The following is a 14150-nucleotide window of genomic DNA, read 5'->3' on the forward strand; positions in this document are numbered from 1 at the left end:
GATTATTAAGAGATGAATTAGTAGTCTGTCTGTGGGATGTTGCAGTCTCCAGATGTCCACTAGATTCCTGGATTAGATTAGATTATTAAGAGATGAATGAGTAGTCTGTCTGTGGAATGTTGCAGTCCCCAGATGTCCACTAGATTCCTGGATTTGTGGACATGGAGGAGAGTTGAAAAGGGAGGTTTTTACCAAAGAGAATAGCAACACCTCTAGCTTTGGAGGAGAAGGGTGATTGATTAATTTGAGGAATCCAGTTGGATCTCAGATGCCGCTGCACCGTGGCTTTTATGTGTGTTTCTTGCAGGAAAATGATGTCAGCACCAAGTGATTTCAAGTGCTTAAATACCATACCCCTTTTACGCGAGTGCCCTTGACCGTGCACATTCTACGAGACTAATGTGACACCTTTAACATCTGACTGATTCCCAAGATCGTTTCGTGACATTTATATCCAAGAGCATTTCAAATAAAACATCTTAAGCATGTACAAATTAAAATAAAACTTGTCTGGCAGCAGAAAACAAAACACAGTAACAGACCCTAGAGAACCCCCCCCTCCCCACTGCTTCCCCAGAGAAACCCCCCCTCCCCACTGCTTCCCCAGAGAACCCCCCTCCCCACTGCTTCCCCAGAGAAACCCCCCCTCCCCACTGCTTCCCTAGAGAACCCCCCCCTCCCCACTGCTTCCCTAGAGAACCCCCTCCCCACTGCTTCCCCAGAGAAACCCCCCCTCCCCACTTCTTCCACAGAGAAACCCCCCCTCCCCACTGCTTCCCCAGAGAAACCCTCCCTCCCCACTGCTTCCCTAGAGACCCCCCCCCCCCCCCCACTGCTTCCCCAGAGAAACCCTCCCTCCCCACTGCTTCCCTAGAGAACCCCCCCTCCCCACTGCTTCCCCAGAGAACCCCCCCTCCCCACTGCTTCCCTAGAGAACCCCCTCCCCACTGCTTCCCCAGAGAAACCCCCCCTCCCCACTGCTTCCCCAGAGAACCCCCCCCATCCCCACTGCTTCCCCAGAGAAACCCCCCCCCCACTGCTTCCCCAGAGAAACCCCCCCCCCCTCCCCTCTGCTTCCCCAGAGAAACCCCCCCCCTCCCCTCTGCTTCCCCAGAGAACCCCCCCCCCCCCTCCGACACACACTGCTTCCCCAGAGAAACGCCCCTCCCTCCCCACTGCTTCCCCAGAGAAACCCCCCCTCCTTACTGCTTCCCCAGAGAAACACCCCCCTCCCCACTGCTTCCCCAGAGAAACCCCCCCTCCCCACTGCTTCCCTAGAGAAATCCCTCCCCACTGCTTCCCCAGAGAAACCCCCCCTCCCCACTGCTTCCCCAGAGAACCCCCCCCATCCCCACTGCTTCCCCAGAGAAACCCCCCCCCCACTGCTTCCCCAGAGAAACCCCCCCCCCTCCCCTCTGCTTCCCCAGAGAAACCCCCCCCCTCCCCTCTGCTTCCCCAGAGAACCCCCCCCCCCCTCCGACACACACTGCTTCCCCAGAGAAACGCCCCTCCCTCCCCACTGCTTCCCCAGAGAAACCCCCCCTCCTTACTGCTTCCCCAGAGAAACACCCCCCTCCCCACTGCTTCCCCAGAGAAACCCTCCCTCCCCACTGCTTCCCCAGAGAAACCCCCCCTCCTTACTGCTTCCCCAGAGAAACACCCCCCTCCCCACTGCTTCCCCAGAGAAACGCCCCTCCCTCCCCACTGCTTCCCCAGAGAAACCCCCCCTCCCCACTGCTTCCCCAGAGAAACACCCCCCTCCCCACTGCCTCCCCAGAGAGAGCATTATATAAACTGAGAGGTTTTCTATGGAAGATGACCAGTTTCTCTGGTATCTCGTACTTCAGGATGTAAGAGAGTAGTCGACCACTTAGATGGAGAGTTGATTCATTGTTATTTAATGGTTACAGTACTGAATTCAATGACAAGCGGTACGGGCGTAGCCTCTTGTCATCTGAATGACTTCCATAGAAAACCTCTCAGTTTATATAATGCTCTCTGAGCTACTTCCATCCCACAGTTGCCAACCATTATTGAGTGTCACTCATCTCCTACAATAGGATCCCCATACATAGTATCGTGTGGCACCCTAGCCAGGCCATTCCATCACGTACTCTTTCTAAGATTAGCAACAGTGGCCCCTAATCTATCTTGGCACGCCGACCTTCTGGCCCCCCATCCGTGACCGACACAACACATGGCGTGTCCTTCTCCTCTCTCTCACCTACAGCTGATGACTTTAAAGACATTAATAAAATACTGTATCAAAAGACGTTATATCAAACACCTTCCTAATATGGAGTTACCTCCCCACTTTTGCCCTCAGAACAGCCTCAATTCGTCAGGGCATGGACTCTACAAGGTGTTGAAAGCGTTCCACAGGGATGCTGGCCCATGTTGACTCCAATGCTTCCCACAGTTGTGTCAAGTTGGCTGGATGTCCTTTGGTTGGTAGACCATGAGCGTGAAAAACCCAGCAGTGTTGCAGTTCTTGACAGAAACCGGTGTGCCTGGCACCTACTACCATACCCCGTTCAAAGGCACTTCAATATTTTGTCTTGCCCATTCACCCTCTGAATGGCACACACACACAATCCATGTCTCAATTGTCTCCAGGCTTACAAATCCTTCTTTAACCTGTCCCGTCCCCTTCATCTACAAGTGACATCAATAAGGGATCATAGCTTTCACCTGGATTCACCTGCTCAGTCTGTCATGGAAAGAGCAGGTGTCCTTAATGTTTTGTCCACTTAGTGTAAATTGCACAATAATGATCCATTGATGGATTTTCTTATGTAGTCTATTGTTTTCTCTGTATTGAACCTGCCTGCCACCCACCCGCCTGGGGACTGTGGGTTATGAGACAACCCCCGCATCACTAGCTTGCATGTTCTGCAGCCTTGTAGAGATAGGGAGGGGATGACTGGGAGGCAGGTTGGCATTTATTGTCATGAATCTTGCCCTGGAGGCAGTTCTGCAAAGTGGTCACTAGCTGGCACAGGCATAAAGTAATAATATCTGATTTTAATGCTAACCTTAAACTCACTGCTAATCCTTACCTTAAATTAAGACCATAAAACACAATTATTTTCCACAAATGTTTACGATATAGCCAATTTTGACTGTGCAGCTGTCATATCTAGAGGAAATCGCGCAGTTCTGCCTCCAGGGCAAGATTCATGACAAAAGTCAACCTGTGACTGGGAGAGGACAATGTAAGAGAGTAGTCGACCACTTAGATGGAGAGTTGATTCATTGTTATTTAATGGTTACAGTACTGAATTCAATGACAAGCGGTACGGGCGTAGCCTCTTGTCATCTGAATGACTTCCATAGAAAACCTCTCAGTTTATATAATGCTCTCTGAGCTACTTCCATCCCACAGTTGCCAACCATTATTGAGTGTCACTCATCTCCTACAATAGGATCCCCATACATAGTATCGTGTGGCACCCTAGCCAGGCCATTCCATCACGTACTCTTTCTAAGATTAGCAACAGTGGCCCCTAATCTATCTTGGCACGCCGACCTTCTGGCCCCCCATCCGTGACCGACACAACACATGGCGTGTCCTTCTCCTCTCTCTCACCTACAGCTGATGACTTTAAAGACATTAATAAAATACTGTATCAAAAGACGTTATATCAAACACCTTCCTAATATGGAGTTACCTCCCCACTTTTGCCCTCAGAACAGCCTCAATTCGTCAGGGCATGGACTCTACAAGGTGTTGAAAGCGTTCCACAGGGATGCTGGCCCATGTTGACTCCAATGCTTCCCACAGTTGTGTCAAGTTGGCTGGATGTCCTTTGGTTGGTAGACCATGAGCGTGAAAAACCCAGCAGTGTTGCAGTTCTTGACAGAAACCGGTGTGCCTGGCACCTACTACCATACCCCGTTCAAAGGCACTTCAATATTTTGTCTTGCCCATTCACCCTCTGAATGGCACACACACACAATCCATGTCTCAATTGTCTCCAGGCTTACAAATCCTTCTTTAACCTGTCCCGTCCCCTTCATCTACAAGTGACATCAATAAGGGATCATAGCTTTCACCTGGATTCACCTGCTCAGTCTGTCATGGAAAGAGCAGGTGTCCTTAATGTTTTGTCCACTTAGTGTAAATTGCACAATAATGATCCATTGATGGATTTTCTTATGTAGTCTATTGTTTTCTCTGTATTGAACCTGCCTGCCACCCACCCGCCTGGGGACTGTGGGTTATGAGACAACCCCCGCATCACTAGCTTGCATGTTCTGCAGCCTTGTAGAGATAGGGAGGGGATGACTGGGAGGCAGGTTGGCATTTATTGTCATGAATCTTGCCCTGGAGGCAGTTCTGCAAAGTGGTCACTAGCTGGCACAGGCATAAAGTAATAATATCTGATTTTAATGCTAACCTTAAACTCACTGCTAATCCTTACCTTAAATTAAGACCATAAAACACAATTATTTTCCACAAATGTTTACGATATAGCCAATTTTGACTGTGCAGCTGTCATATCTAGAGGAAATCGCGCAGTTCTGCCTCCAGGGCAAGATTCATGACAAAAGTCAACCTGTGACTGGGAGAGGACAATGTGAAATCGATAACGAAATTGTTTTGACAATTAACATGCTTTTTATTATGAAAAGTACAATATATCCATGCACAATAGTACAATTATGGAGCATATGTCCATATAGTTTCAATGTTTAAACAGAGGATACATCTACAACTTATCCAGAACGCTGCAGCCCGTCTGGTGTTCAACCTTCCCAAGTTCTCTCATGTCACCCCGCTCCTCCGAACACTCCACTGGCTTCCAGTTGAGGCTCGCATCTACTACAAGACCATGGTGATTGCCTACGGAGCTGTGAGGGGAACGCCACCTCCTTACCTTCAGGCTCTGATCAGACCCTACACCCAAACGAGGGCACTACGTTCATCCACCTCTGGCCTGCTAGCCCCCCTACCTCTACGGAAGCACAGTTCCCGCTCAGCCCAGTCAAAGCTATTCGCTGCTCTGGCACCCCATTGGTGGAACAAGCTCCCCCACGATGCCAGGACAGCGGAGTCACTGACCACCTTCCGGAGACACTTGAAACCCCACCTCTTTAAGGAATACCTGGAATAGTATAAAAGTAATCCTTCTACCCCCCCCCCCCCCCCCCCCACCTGTGGTTGTCCCACTGGCTATCATATGTTGAATGCCCCAGTTTGTAAGTGTCTCTGGATAAGAGCGTCTGCTAAATGATGTCAATGTAAATGTAACATCTAAAACAGTATCAACAAAGTGCAGTCTGTTCTGAGTATGTTACCTTAACGTCAACTCATAACGTCCCACTATTACTTCATGGGAGTCTAGTGGAAAGACTACATGTTGTTTTGGGTGGATTCATCAACATCTGCAGAATATTCCTGTAATGTCAGATGGCATCTTGTCAGACGGCAACAGCCTAGTCGGCTGCAGACACTCATAAGGAGTTCAAGTAGTTTATTTGCCATTTGCAGGTATTAAAAGTAATACATACATTGTAATTCCTTGTTGGAGATCATATAGGACAATACATACCAGTGGAGGCTGCTGAGGGGAGGACGGCTCATAATAATCGCTGGAACGGAGCCAATTAAATGGCATCAAACACATGGAAACCATGGAAACCATGTATTTGATGTATTTGATACCATTCCACTCAAACCGCTCCAGCCATTACAAGCCTGTCCTCCCCAACTAAGGTCCCACCAACCTCCTGTGGTACGTACACACAAACAGTAAAATATATCATAAGAACATCAATAAAAAATGCAAAGTGGTAAAATATCATAAAAGGAAAAAAAATTCAGTCATGTTCTAAAAGTCTGATGAAAGCAGTTTAGGTTGCTTGATTTAACAGGCAGATAGAACTGGGATAGAAGCTGTTCTGGAACCTGGGATCCAGAAACTGCCTAGCAACCACTGGTCCTCACTAGACTGGTGCCCTGCATGTCTATTTGTTCATTGGAGTTTATCAGGTTTTGAAGTGTCTGTGTTTGTTGGACACTTAGTGCTGGAATGAGGTGTCTGTTTGTTCCCAATTCTATCAGAAATTATGGTCAACATTTGAAGGTCCTGTGTCAAGGTCCTCACTATTATAGGAAGATGTGTGAGTGTGTGTGCAGCGTGTGTGTGTGTGTGTCCAGTGTGTGTGTGTGTGTGTCCAGTGTGTGTGTGTGTGTGTGTGTGTCCAGTGTTTGTATGTGTGTGTGTGTGTGTGTGTCCAGTGTGTGTCCAGTGTTTGTGTGTCCAGCATGTGTGTGTGTGTCCAGTGTGTGTGTGTGTGTGTCCAGTGTGTGTGTGTGTGTGTGTGTGTCCAGTGTGTGTGTGTGTGTGTGTGTGTCCAGTGTGTGTGTGTGTGTGTGTGTGTGTGTGTGTCCAGTGTTTGTATGTGTGTGTGTGTGTGTGTCCAGTGTGTGTCCAGTGTTTGTGTGTCCAGCATGTGTGTGTGTGTCCAGTGTGTGCTAGTGTGTCCAGTGTGTGTGTGTGTGTACCCAATGTGTGTGTGTCCAGTGTTTGTGTGTCCAGCATGTGTATGTGTCCAGTGTGTCTGTGTGTGCCCAGTGTGTATTTGTGTGTGTGTGTGTACCCTGTGTGTGTGTCCGGTGTGTGTGTGTGTCTGGTGTGTGTGTGAGTGTCCGGTGTGTGTTTGTGTCCGGTGTGTGTGTGTGTCCGGTGTGTGTGTGTCCAGGTTGTGTGTGTCCAGTGTGTGTGTCTCCATTGTGTGTGTGTGTGTGTGTGTGTGTCCAGTGTGTTTGTGTGTGTGTGTCCAGTGTGAGTGTGTCCGGTGTGTGTGTGTGTGTGTCCGGTGTGTGTGTGTGTCCGGTGTGTGTGTGTGTCCGTGTGTGTGTGTGTCCGGTGTGTTTGTCCAGTGTACGTGTGTGTCCAGTGTGTGTGTGTGTGTATCCAGTGTGTGTGTGTGTGTTTGTGTGTGCGTATGTGTCTAGAGTGTGTATGTTCAGTGTGTGTGTGGCCAATGTGTGTGTTCCCAGTTTGTTTGTGTGTGTCAGTGTGTGTGTGTCCAGTGTGTGTGTGTGTGTGTGTCCAGTGTGTGTGTGTGTGTCCAGTGTGTGTGTGTGTGTGTCCCGTGTGTGTGTTCAGTGTGTGTGTGCTCAGTGTGTGTGTGTTCAGTGTGTGTGTGTGTGTGTGTGTGTGTGTGTGTGTGTGTGTGTTCAGTATGTGTGTGTTCAGTGTGTGCGTCTGTGTGTGTTCAGTGTGTGTGTGTTCATTGTGTGTGTGTGTGTGTGTGTGTGTGTCCTTTGTGTGTGTTTGTGTCCAGTGTGTGTGTGTGTGTGTGTTCAGAGTTTGTGTCCAGTGTGTGTGTGTCCAGTGTGTTGGTGTGTTTGTGTCCAGTGTGTGTGTGTGTGTGTGTTCAGTGTGTTCAGTGTGTGTGTGTGTGTCCAGTGTGTGTGTGTGTGTGTCCCGTGTGTGTGTGTTCAGTGTGTGTGTGTGTGTTCAGTGTGTGTGTGTTCAGTGTGTGTGTCTGTGTGTGTTCAGTGTGTGTGTGTTCATTGTGTGTGTGTGTATGTGTGTCCTGTGTGTGTGTTTGTGTCCATTGTGTGTGTGTGTTTGTGTGTGTTCAGAGTGTGTGTCCAGTGTGTGTGTGTGTGTGTGTGTGTGGGTGTGTGTGTGTGTGTGTGTGTGTGCAGTGTGTTCAGTGTGTGTGTGTGTCCAGTGTGTGTGTGTCCAGTGTGTGTGTGTGTGTGTGTGTGTGTGTGTGTGTGTGTGTGTGTGTGTGTGTGTGTGTGTGTGTGTGCAGTGTGTTCAGTGTGTGTGTGTGTGTCCAGTTTGTGTGTGTTCAGTGTGTGTGTCCAATGTGTGTGTGTGTGTGTCAGTGTTACCATGGTTATTATTTACAGGGACACTGAGGAGTCACCATAAACCCCAAACCCTGGATATAGGGGCTCAGTGAATGTGGAGTGGAATGTGTTCAGGTGGGTCAGTGTGTCAGAGGAGACTCTGTAGAAGGACAGAGTGCCGGCTGGCCAGTCCAGATACACTCCTACTCTGTGGGAGCCGGAGGAGGGGACGTCTATGGTAGTGGACTTATTATTGTGACAGGCAGAGTAACTGTTGTCAGAGCAGAACAGACTCCAGGAGTTGTCATTGTATCCAAGCCAACAGTCACTACCCCCTCCTCTCCTGCTGATTCCTTTATATGCCACTCCTATACCAGCCCCTCCCCCACTCCACTCTACTTCCCAGTAACAGCGCCCAGTCAGACCCTCTCTACATAGCACCTGTCTATAGACCTCAAATCTCTCTGGGTGATCAGGATACGGCTGCTCCTCTTCCCTCCATGTCACCTTTCTGTTCTCCTCAGACAGAGAGAGGAATCTGTTTACTGTGTTTAGGTCCAGTGTGAGATCATAGACATCTGATGGATGAAACCAGACACAATATTAGAAATCATCATCATCCTGAACACACAAACACACTGAACACACACACACACTGAACACACTCACACACTGAACACACACACACACTGAACAAACACACACACACACACACACACACACACACACACACTGAACACACTGAACACACACACATCCTGAACACACACACCGGATACACACTCACACTCACATACTGAACACACACACCCTGAACACAAACACACACCCTGAACACACACATTTCTAAAGTAACACGAACACGTCACACACATCCTGAACAAACACACACACACACATCCTGAACAAACACACACACACATCCTGAACACACACACACCCTGAACACACACACACATTTCTAATGTAACAGGAACACGCCACACACACACACACACAGACACACATATTGTCAAAGCAACTCTTTGTAAATTTTGGTGTCCCTGATTTCTGCTTCTGTAGAACTACAGCTGATATTTAATATGACCAAGTAAGTAATGATGGTGGTCTTTGACTTTGACTTCACTTGAATTAAGACTTATTCTTAGTCATATTCTTCACAGCAGTCAACACTCACATTTTCTATCTCCAGGTTTCATTGTGTTCTCTCCACCATGTTCCACACTGTAGCGGTAAGCAGAAGAACAGACAGTTATTGAGGGATACACCTGAACTCACTCACACACACACACACACACACACACACACACACACACACACACACACACACACACACACACACACACACACACACACACACACACACTCACACACAGTCAGCATATACAGTGGGGAAAACAAGTATTTAGTCAGCCACCAATTGTGCAAGTTCTCCCACTTAAAAAGATGAGAGACGCCTGTAATTTTCATCATAGGTACACGTTAACTATGACAGACAAAATGAGAAGAAAAAAAATCCAGAAAACAACATTGTAGGATTTTTAATGAATTTATTTGCAAATTATGGTGGAAAATTAGTATTTGGTCAATAACAAAAGTTTCTCAATACTTTGTTATATACCCTTTGTTGGCAATGACACAGGTCAAACGTTTTCTGTAAGTCTTCACAAGGTTTTCACACACTGTTGCTGGTATTTTGGCCCATTCCTCCATGCAGATCTCCTCTAGAGCGGTGATGTTTTGGGGCTGTCGCTGGGCAACACGGACTTTCAACTCCCTCCAAAGATTTTCTATGGGGTTGAGATCTGGAGACTGGCTAGGCCACTCCAGGACCTTGAAATGTTTCTTACGAAGCCACTCCTTCGTTGCGCGGGCGGTGTGTTTGGGATCATTGTCATGATGAAAGATCCAGCCACGTTTCATCTTCAATGCCCTTGCTGATGGAAGGAGGTTTTCACTCAAAATCTCACGATACATGGCCCCATTCATTCTTTCCTTTACACGGATCAGTCGTCCTGGTCCCTTTGCAGAAAAACAGCCCCAAAGCATGATGTTTCCACCCCCATGCTTCGCAGTAGGTATGGTGTTCTTTGGATGCAACTCAGCATTCTTTGTCCTCCAAACACGACGAGTTGAGTTTTTACCAAAAAGTTATATTTTTGTTTCATCTGACCTTAAGACATTCTCCCAATCCTCTTCTGGATCATCCAAATGCACTCTAGCAAACTTCACATGGGCCTGGACATGTACTGGCTTAAGCAGGGGGACACGTCTGGCACTGCAGGATTTGAGTCCCTGGCGGCGTAGTGTGTTACTGATGGTAGGCTTTGTTACTTTGGTCCCAGCTCTCTGCAGGTCATTCACTAGGTCCCCCCGTGTGGTTCTTGGATTTTTGCTCACCGTTCTTGTGATCATTTTGACCCCACGGGGTGAGATCTTGCGAGGAGCCCCAGATCGAGGGAGATTATCAGTGGTCTTGTATGTCTTACATTTCCTAATAATTGCTCCCACAGTTGATTTCTTCAAACCAAGCTGCTTACCTATTGCAGATCCAGTCTTCCCAGCCTGGTGCAGGTCTACAATTTTGTTTCTGGTGTCCTTTGACAGCTCTTTGGTCTTGGCCATAGTGGAGTTTGGAGTGTGACTGTTTGAGGTTGTGGACAGATGTCTTTTATACTGATAACAAGTTCAAACAGGTGCCATTAATACAGGCAACGAGTGGAGGACAGAGGAGCCTCTTGAAGAAGAAGTTACAGGTTTGTGAGAGCCAGAAATTTTGCTTGTTTGTAGGTGACCAAATACTTATTTTCCACCATAATTTGCAAATAAATTCATAAAAAATCCTACAATGTGATTTTCTGGAATTTTTTTTCTCAATTTGTCTGTCATAGTTGACGTGTACCTATGATGCAAATTACAGTTCTCTCTCATCTTTTTAAGTGGGAGAACTTGCACAATTGGTGGCTGAGTAAATAATTTTTTTCCCCACTGTATAACTCTGTGTGTGTTAACGTTTTTTGTGTGAGGCCAGTGTGTGTGTGTCCAGTGTGTGTGTGTGTGTGTGTCCTTTGTGGGCATGTGTCAAGCGTGTGTGTGTGTGTGTGTCCAGTGTGTGTGTGTCCAGTGTGTGTTTCCTTTTTGTGTGTGTGTGTGTGTCCAGTGTGTGTCCATTTTGAGTGAGTGCGTGTCCAGTGTGTGTGTGTGTGTGTGTGTGTGTGTGTGTGTGTGTGTGTGTGTGTGTGTGTGTGTGTGTGTGTGTGTGTGTCTGTCCAGTGTGTGTGTGTGTGTGTCCAGTGTGTGTGTGTGTCCAGCATGTGTGTGTGTGTGTGTGTGTGTGTGTGTGTGTGTGTGTGTGTGTGTGTGTGTGTGTGTGTGTGTCCAGTGTGTGTGTGTCCAGTGTGTGTTTTCTTCTTGTGTGTGTGTGTGTGTCCAGTGTGTGTGTGTGTGTGTGTTCAGTGTTTGTGTGTCCAGTGTTTGTGTGTGTGTGTCCATTGTGTGTCCAGTGTGTGTGTGTGTGTGTCCAGTGTGTGTCCATTGTGAGTGAGTGCATGTCCAGTGTGTGTGTGTGTGTGTGTGTGTGTGTGTGTGTGTGTGTGTGTGTGTGTGTATGTGTGTGTGTGTGTGTGACCCCAGTGTGTGTGTGTGCGTGTCCAGTGTTTGTGTGTGTGTTTTTGTGTGTGTCCAGTGTTTGTGTCTGTTTGTGTCCAGTGTGTGTGTGTGTGTGTCCAGAGTGTGTGTGTGTGTGTGTGTGTTTGTCCAGTGTGTGTGTGTGTCCAGTGTTTGTGTGTTTGTCCAGTGTGTGTACTGTACAGACACACACTGGACACACACACACTGGACAAACACACACACACTGGAAACACACACACACTGGACAAACACACACACACTGGACCCACACACACACACACACACTGGACACACACACACACACTGGACAAACACACACACACTGGACCCACACACACACACACACACACACACACACACACACACACTGGACACACACACACACACACACACCCACATACATACACACAGGACCCCCACACACACACACACACACACACACACACACACACACACACACACACACACACACACACACACACACACACACACACACACACACACACACAAAGGACCCACATACACACATTGGACACACACACACACACACACACACACTGGACACACACACACACACACACACACACACTGGACACACACACACACAGGACAAACACACACACACTGGACCCACACACACACACACACACTGGACACACACACACACACACCCACATACATACACACAGGACCCACACACACACACACACACACACACACACACACACACAAAGGACCCACATACACACATTGGACACACACACACACACACACACACACACACAATGGACACACACACACACACACACACACACACACACACACACACACACTGGTCACACACACACACACACACACACACACACAGTCTTTATATAACTTAGTCCAAGTGGTGGTCAGAATGTATGTCTTAACTAGCCTGATAACTCCAACATGTCTGATATGAACATTGACATAAACCCTCTACATACTTGAGTTTCTCCAGTCTGCAGTGTGGATCCTCCAGTCCAGCAGAGAGCAGTCTGACTCCTGAGTCTCCTGGGTGATTGTAGCTCAGGTCCAGCTCTCTCAGGTGTGAGGGGTTTGACTTCAGAGCTGAGACCAGAGAAGCACAGCCTTCCTCTGTGACTAGACAGCCTGACAGCCTGCAAAGAGTCAAATCATATTAAAACCACACTGCTATTCTTTGGTGGTGAAAATAGTGGCAGTATATTTTTTTTAAATGTTCAGATATATCAGTGTCCTGAAACCTGCCATATCTATTCATAAATGAATGTATCATTATTAGAAATGACAAATTATCAAAGTATTGCTTGTAGATAGAAAAATGTATATGACAAATATTTGAGTTGAATGACCAGAACAGTTTAAAAAGCAGTATCAGTCAAAAGACAGACAGTGAGGTATCAGATTTAGATTGTATTGAGTATTCAGTCCACACCATATCTAGTTTGACAGTGAAGCTAACATTTTAAATGTGGCTCTGTACTCCAGCATTTTGGATTTGAGATCAAATGTTTCATATGAGGTGACAGTATATAATGTCACCTTTAATTTGAGGGTATTTTTATACAAGTATGTTTCAACATTTAGAAATGAAACCACTTTATGTATCTAGTCCCCCCATTTGAAGAAGTCATAAGTATTCTGACCAATTCACTTATAGTGTATTAAAGTTGTTCAAAGTTTAGCATTTTGTTCCAAACTCGTTGGTTGCATTTACTGACCTCAGAGTCTCCAGTTTACAGTGGGGATTCCCCAGTCCAGCAGAGAGCAGCTTCACTCCTGAATCCTCCAGGTCATTGTTACTTAGATCCACCTCTCTCAGGTGTGAGGGGTTTGACTTCAGAGCTGAGACCAGAGAAGCACAGCCTTCCTCTGTGACGAGACAGCCTGACAGCCTGCAAAGAGTCAAATCATATTAAAACCACACTGCTATTCTTTGGTGGTGAAAATAGTGGCAGTATATTTATTCAACATATTCAGATATATCAGTGTCCTGAAACCTGCCATATCTATTCATAAATGGATGTATCATTATTAGAAATGACAAATTATCAAAGTATTGCTTGTAGAGAGACAAATATAAAAGTACAAATACAGTGGTGTGAAAAAGTGTTTGTCCCCTTCCTGATTTGTTATTTGTTTGAATGTTTGTCACACTTAAATGTTTCAGATCATCAAACAAATTTAAATATTAGTCAAAGATAACACAAGTAAACAGAAAATGCAGTTTTGAAATGAAGGTTGTTATTATTAAGGGAAAACAAAATCCAAACCTACATGCCCCTGTGTGAAATTTTTTTGCCCCCCGTTATAACACAACTCAACTGTGGTTTATCACACCTGAGTTCAATTCCTCTAGCCACACCCAGGCCTGATTACTGCCACACCTGTTCTCAATCAAGGAATCACTTAAAAAGGACCTGCCTGACAAAGTGAAGTAGACCAAAAGATCCTCAAAAGCTAGACATCATGCCGAGATCCAAAGAAATTCAGGAACAAATGAGAAAGAAAGTAATTGAGATCCATCAGTCTGGAAAAGGTTATAAAGCCATTTCTAAAGCTTTGGGACTCCAGCGAACCACAGTGAGAGCCATTATCCACAAATGGCGAAAACATGGAACATTGGTGAACCTTCCCAGGAGTGACCGGCCGACCAAAATGACCCCAAGAGCGTAGCGACGACTCATCCAAGAGGTCA

At 46.8% G+C, this 14150-nt stretch overlaps 1 protein-coding gene across 1 annotated transcript in view; it reads right to left on the minus strand.

Annotated features, from left to right (window-relative positions):
• The window catches only part of LOC311117912 (uncharacterized protein), a gene marked incomplete at its 3' end in the record, with an annotated part of 102888 nt that overhangs the window by 46965 nt on the left and 41773 nt on the right, over positions 1 to 14150 (minus strand). Inside the window, exons 9-10 of the mRNA XM_084192809.1 lie at positions 13174 to 13347; positions 12418 to 12591 (exon numbers count right to left, since the gene is read on the minus strand). Coding sequence (XP_084048935.1) covers positions 12418 to 12591; positions 13174 to 13347 — 348 coding nt within the window. The remainder of the gene's footprint in view (positions 1 to 12417; positions 12592 to 13173; positions 13348 to 14150) is intronic.

This window comes from Coregonus lavaretus (assembly GCF_964263955.1).
Source record: "Coregonus lavaretus genome assembly, contig: HAP1_SCAFFOLD_434, whole genome shotgun sequence".
In the NCBI taxonomy this organism is placed as follows: Eukaryota; Metazoa; Chordata; class Actinopteri; order Salmoniformes; family Salmonidae; genus Coregonus; species Coregonus lavaretus.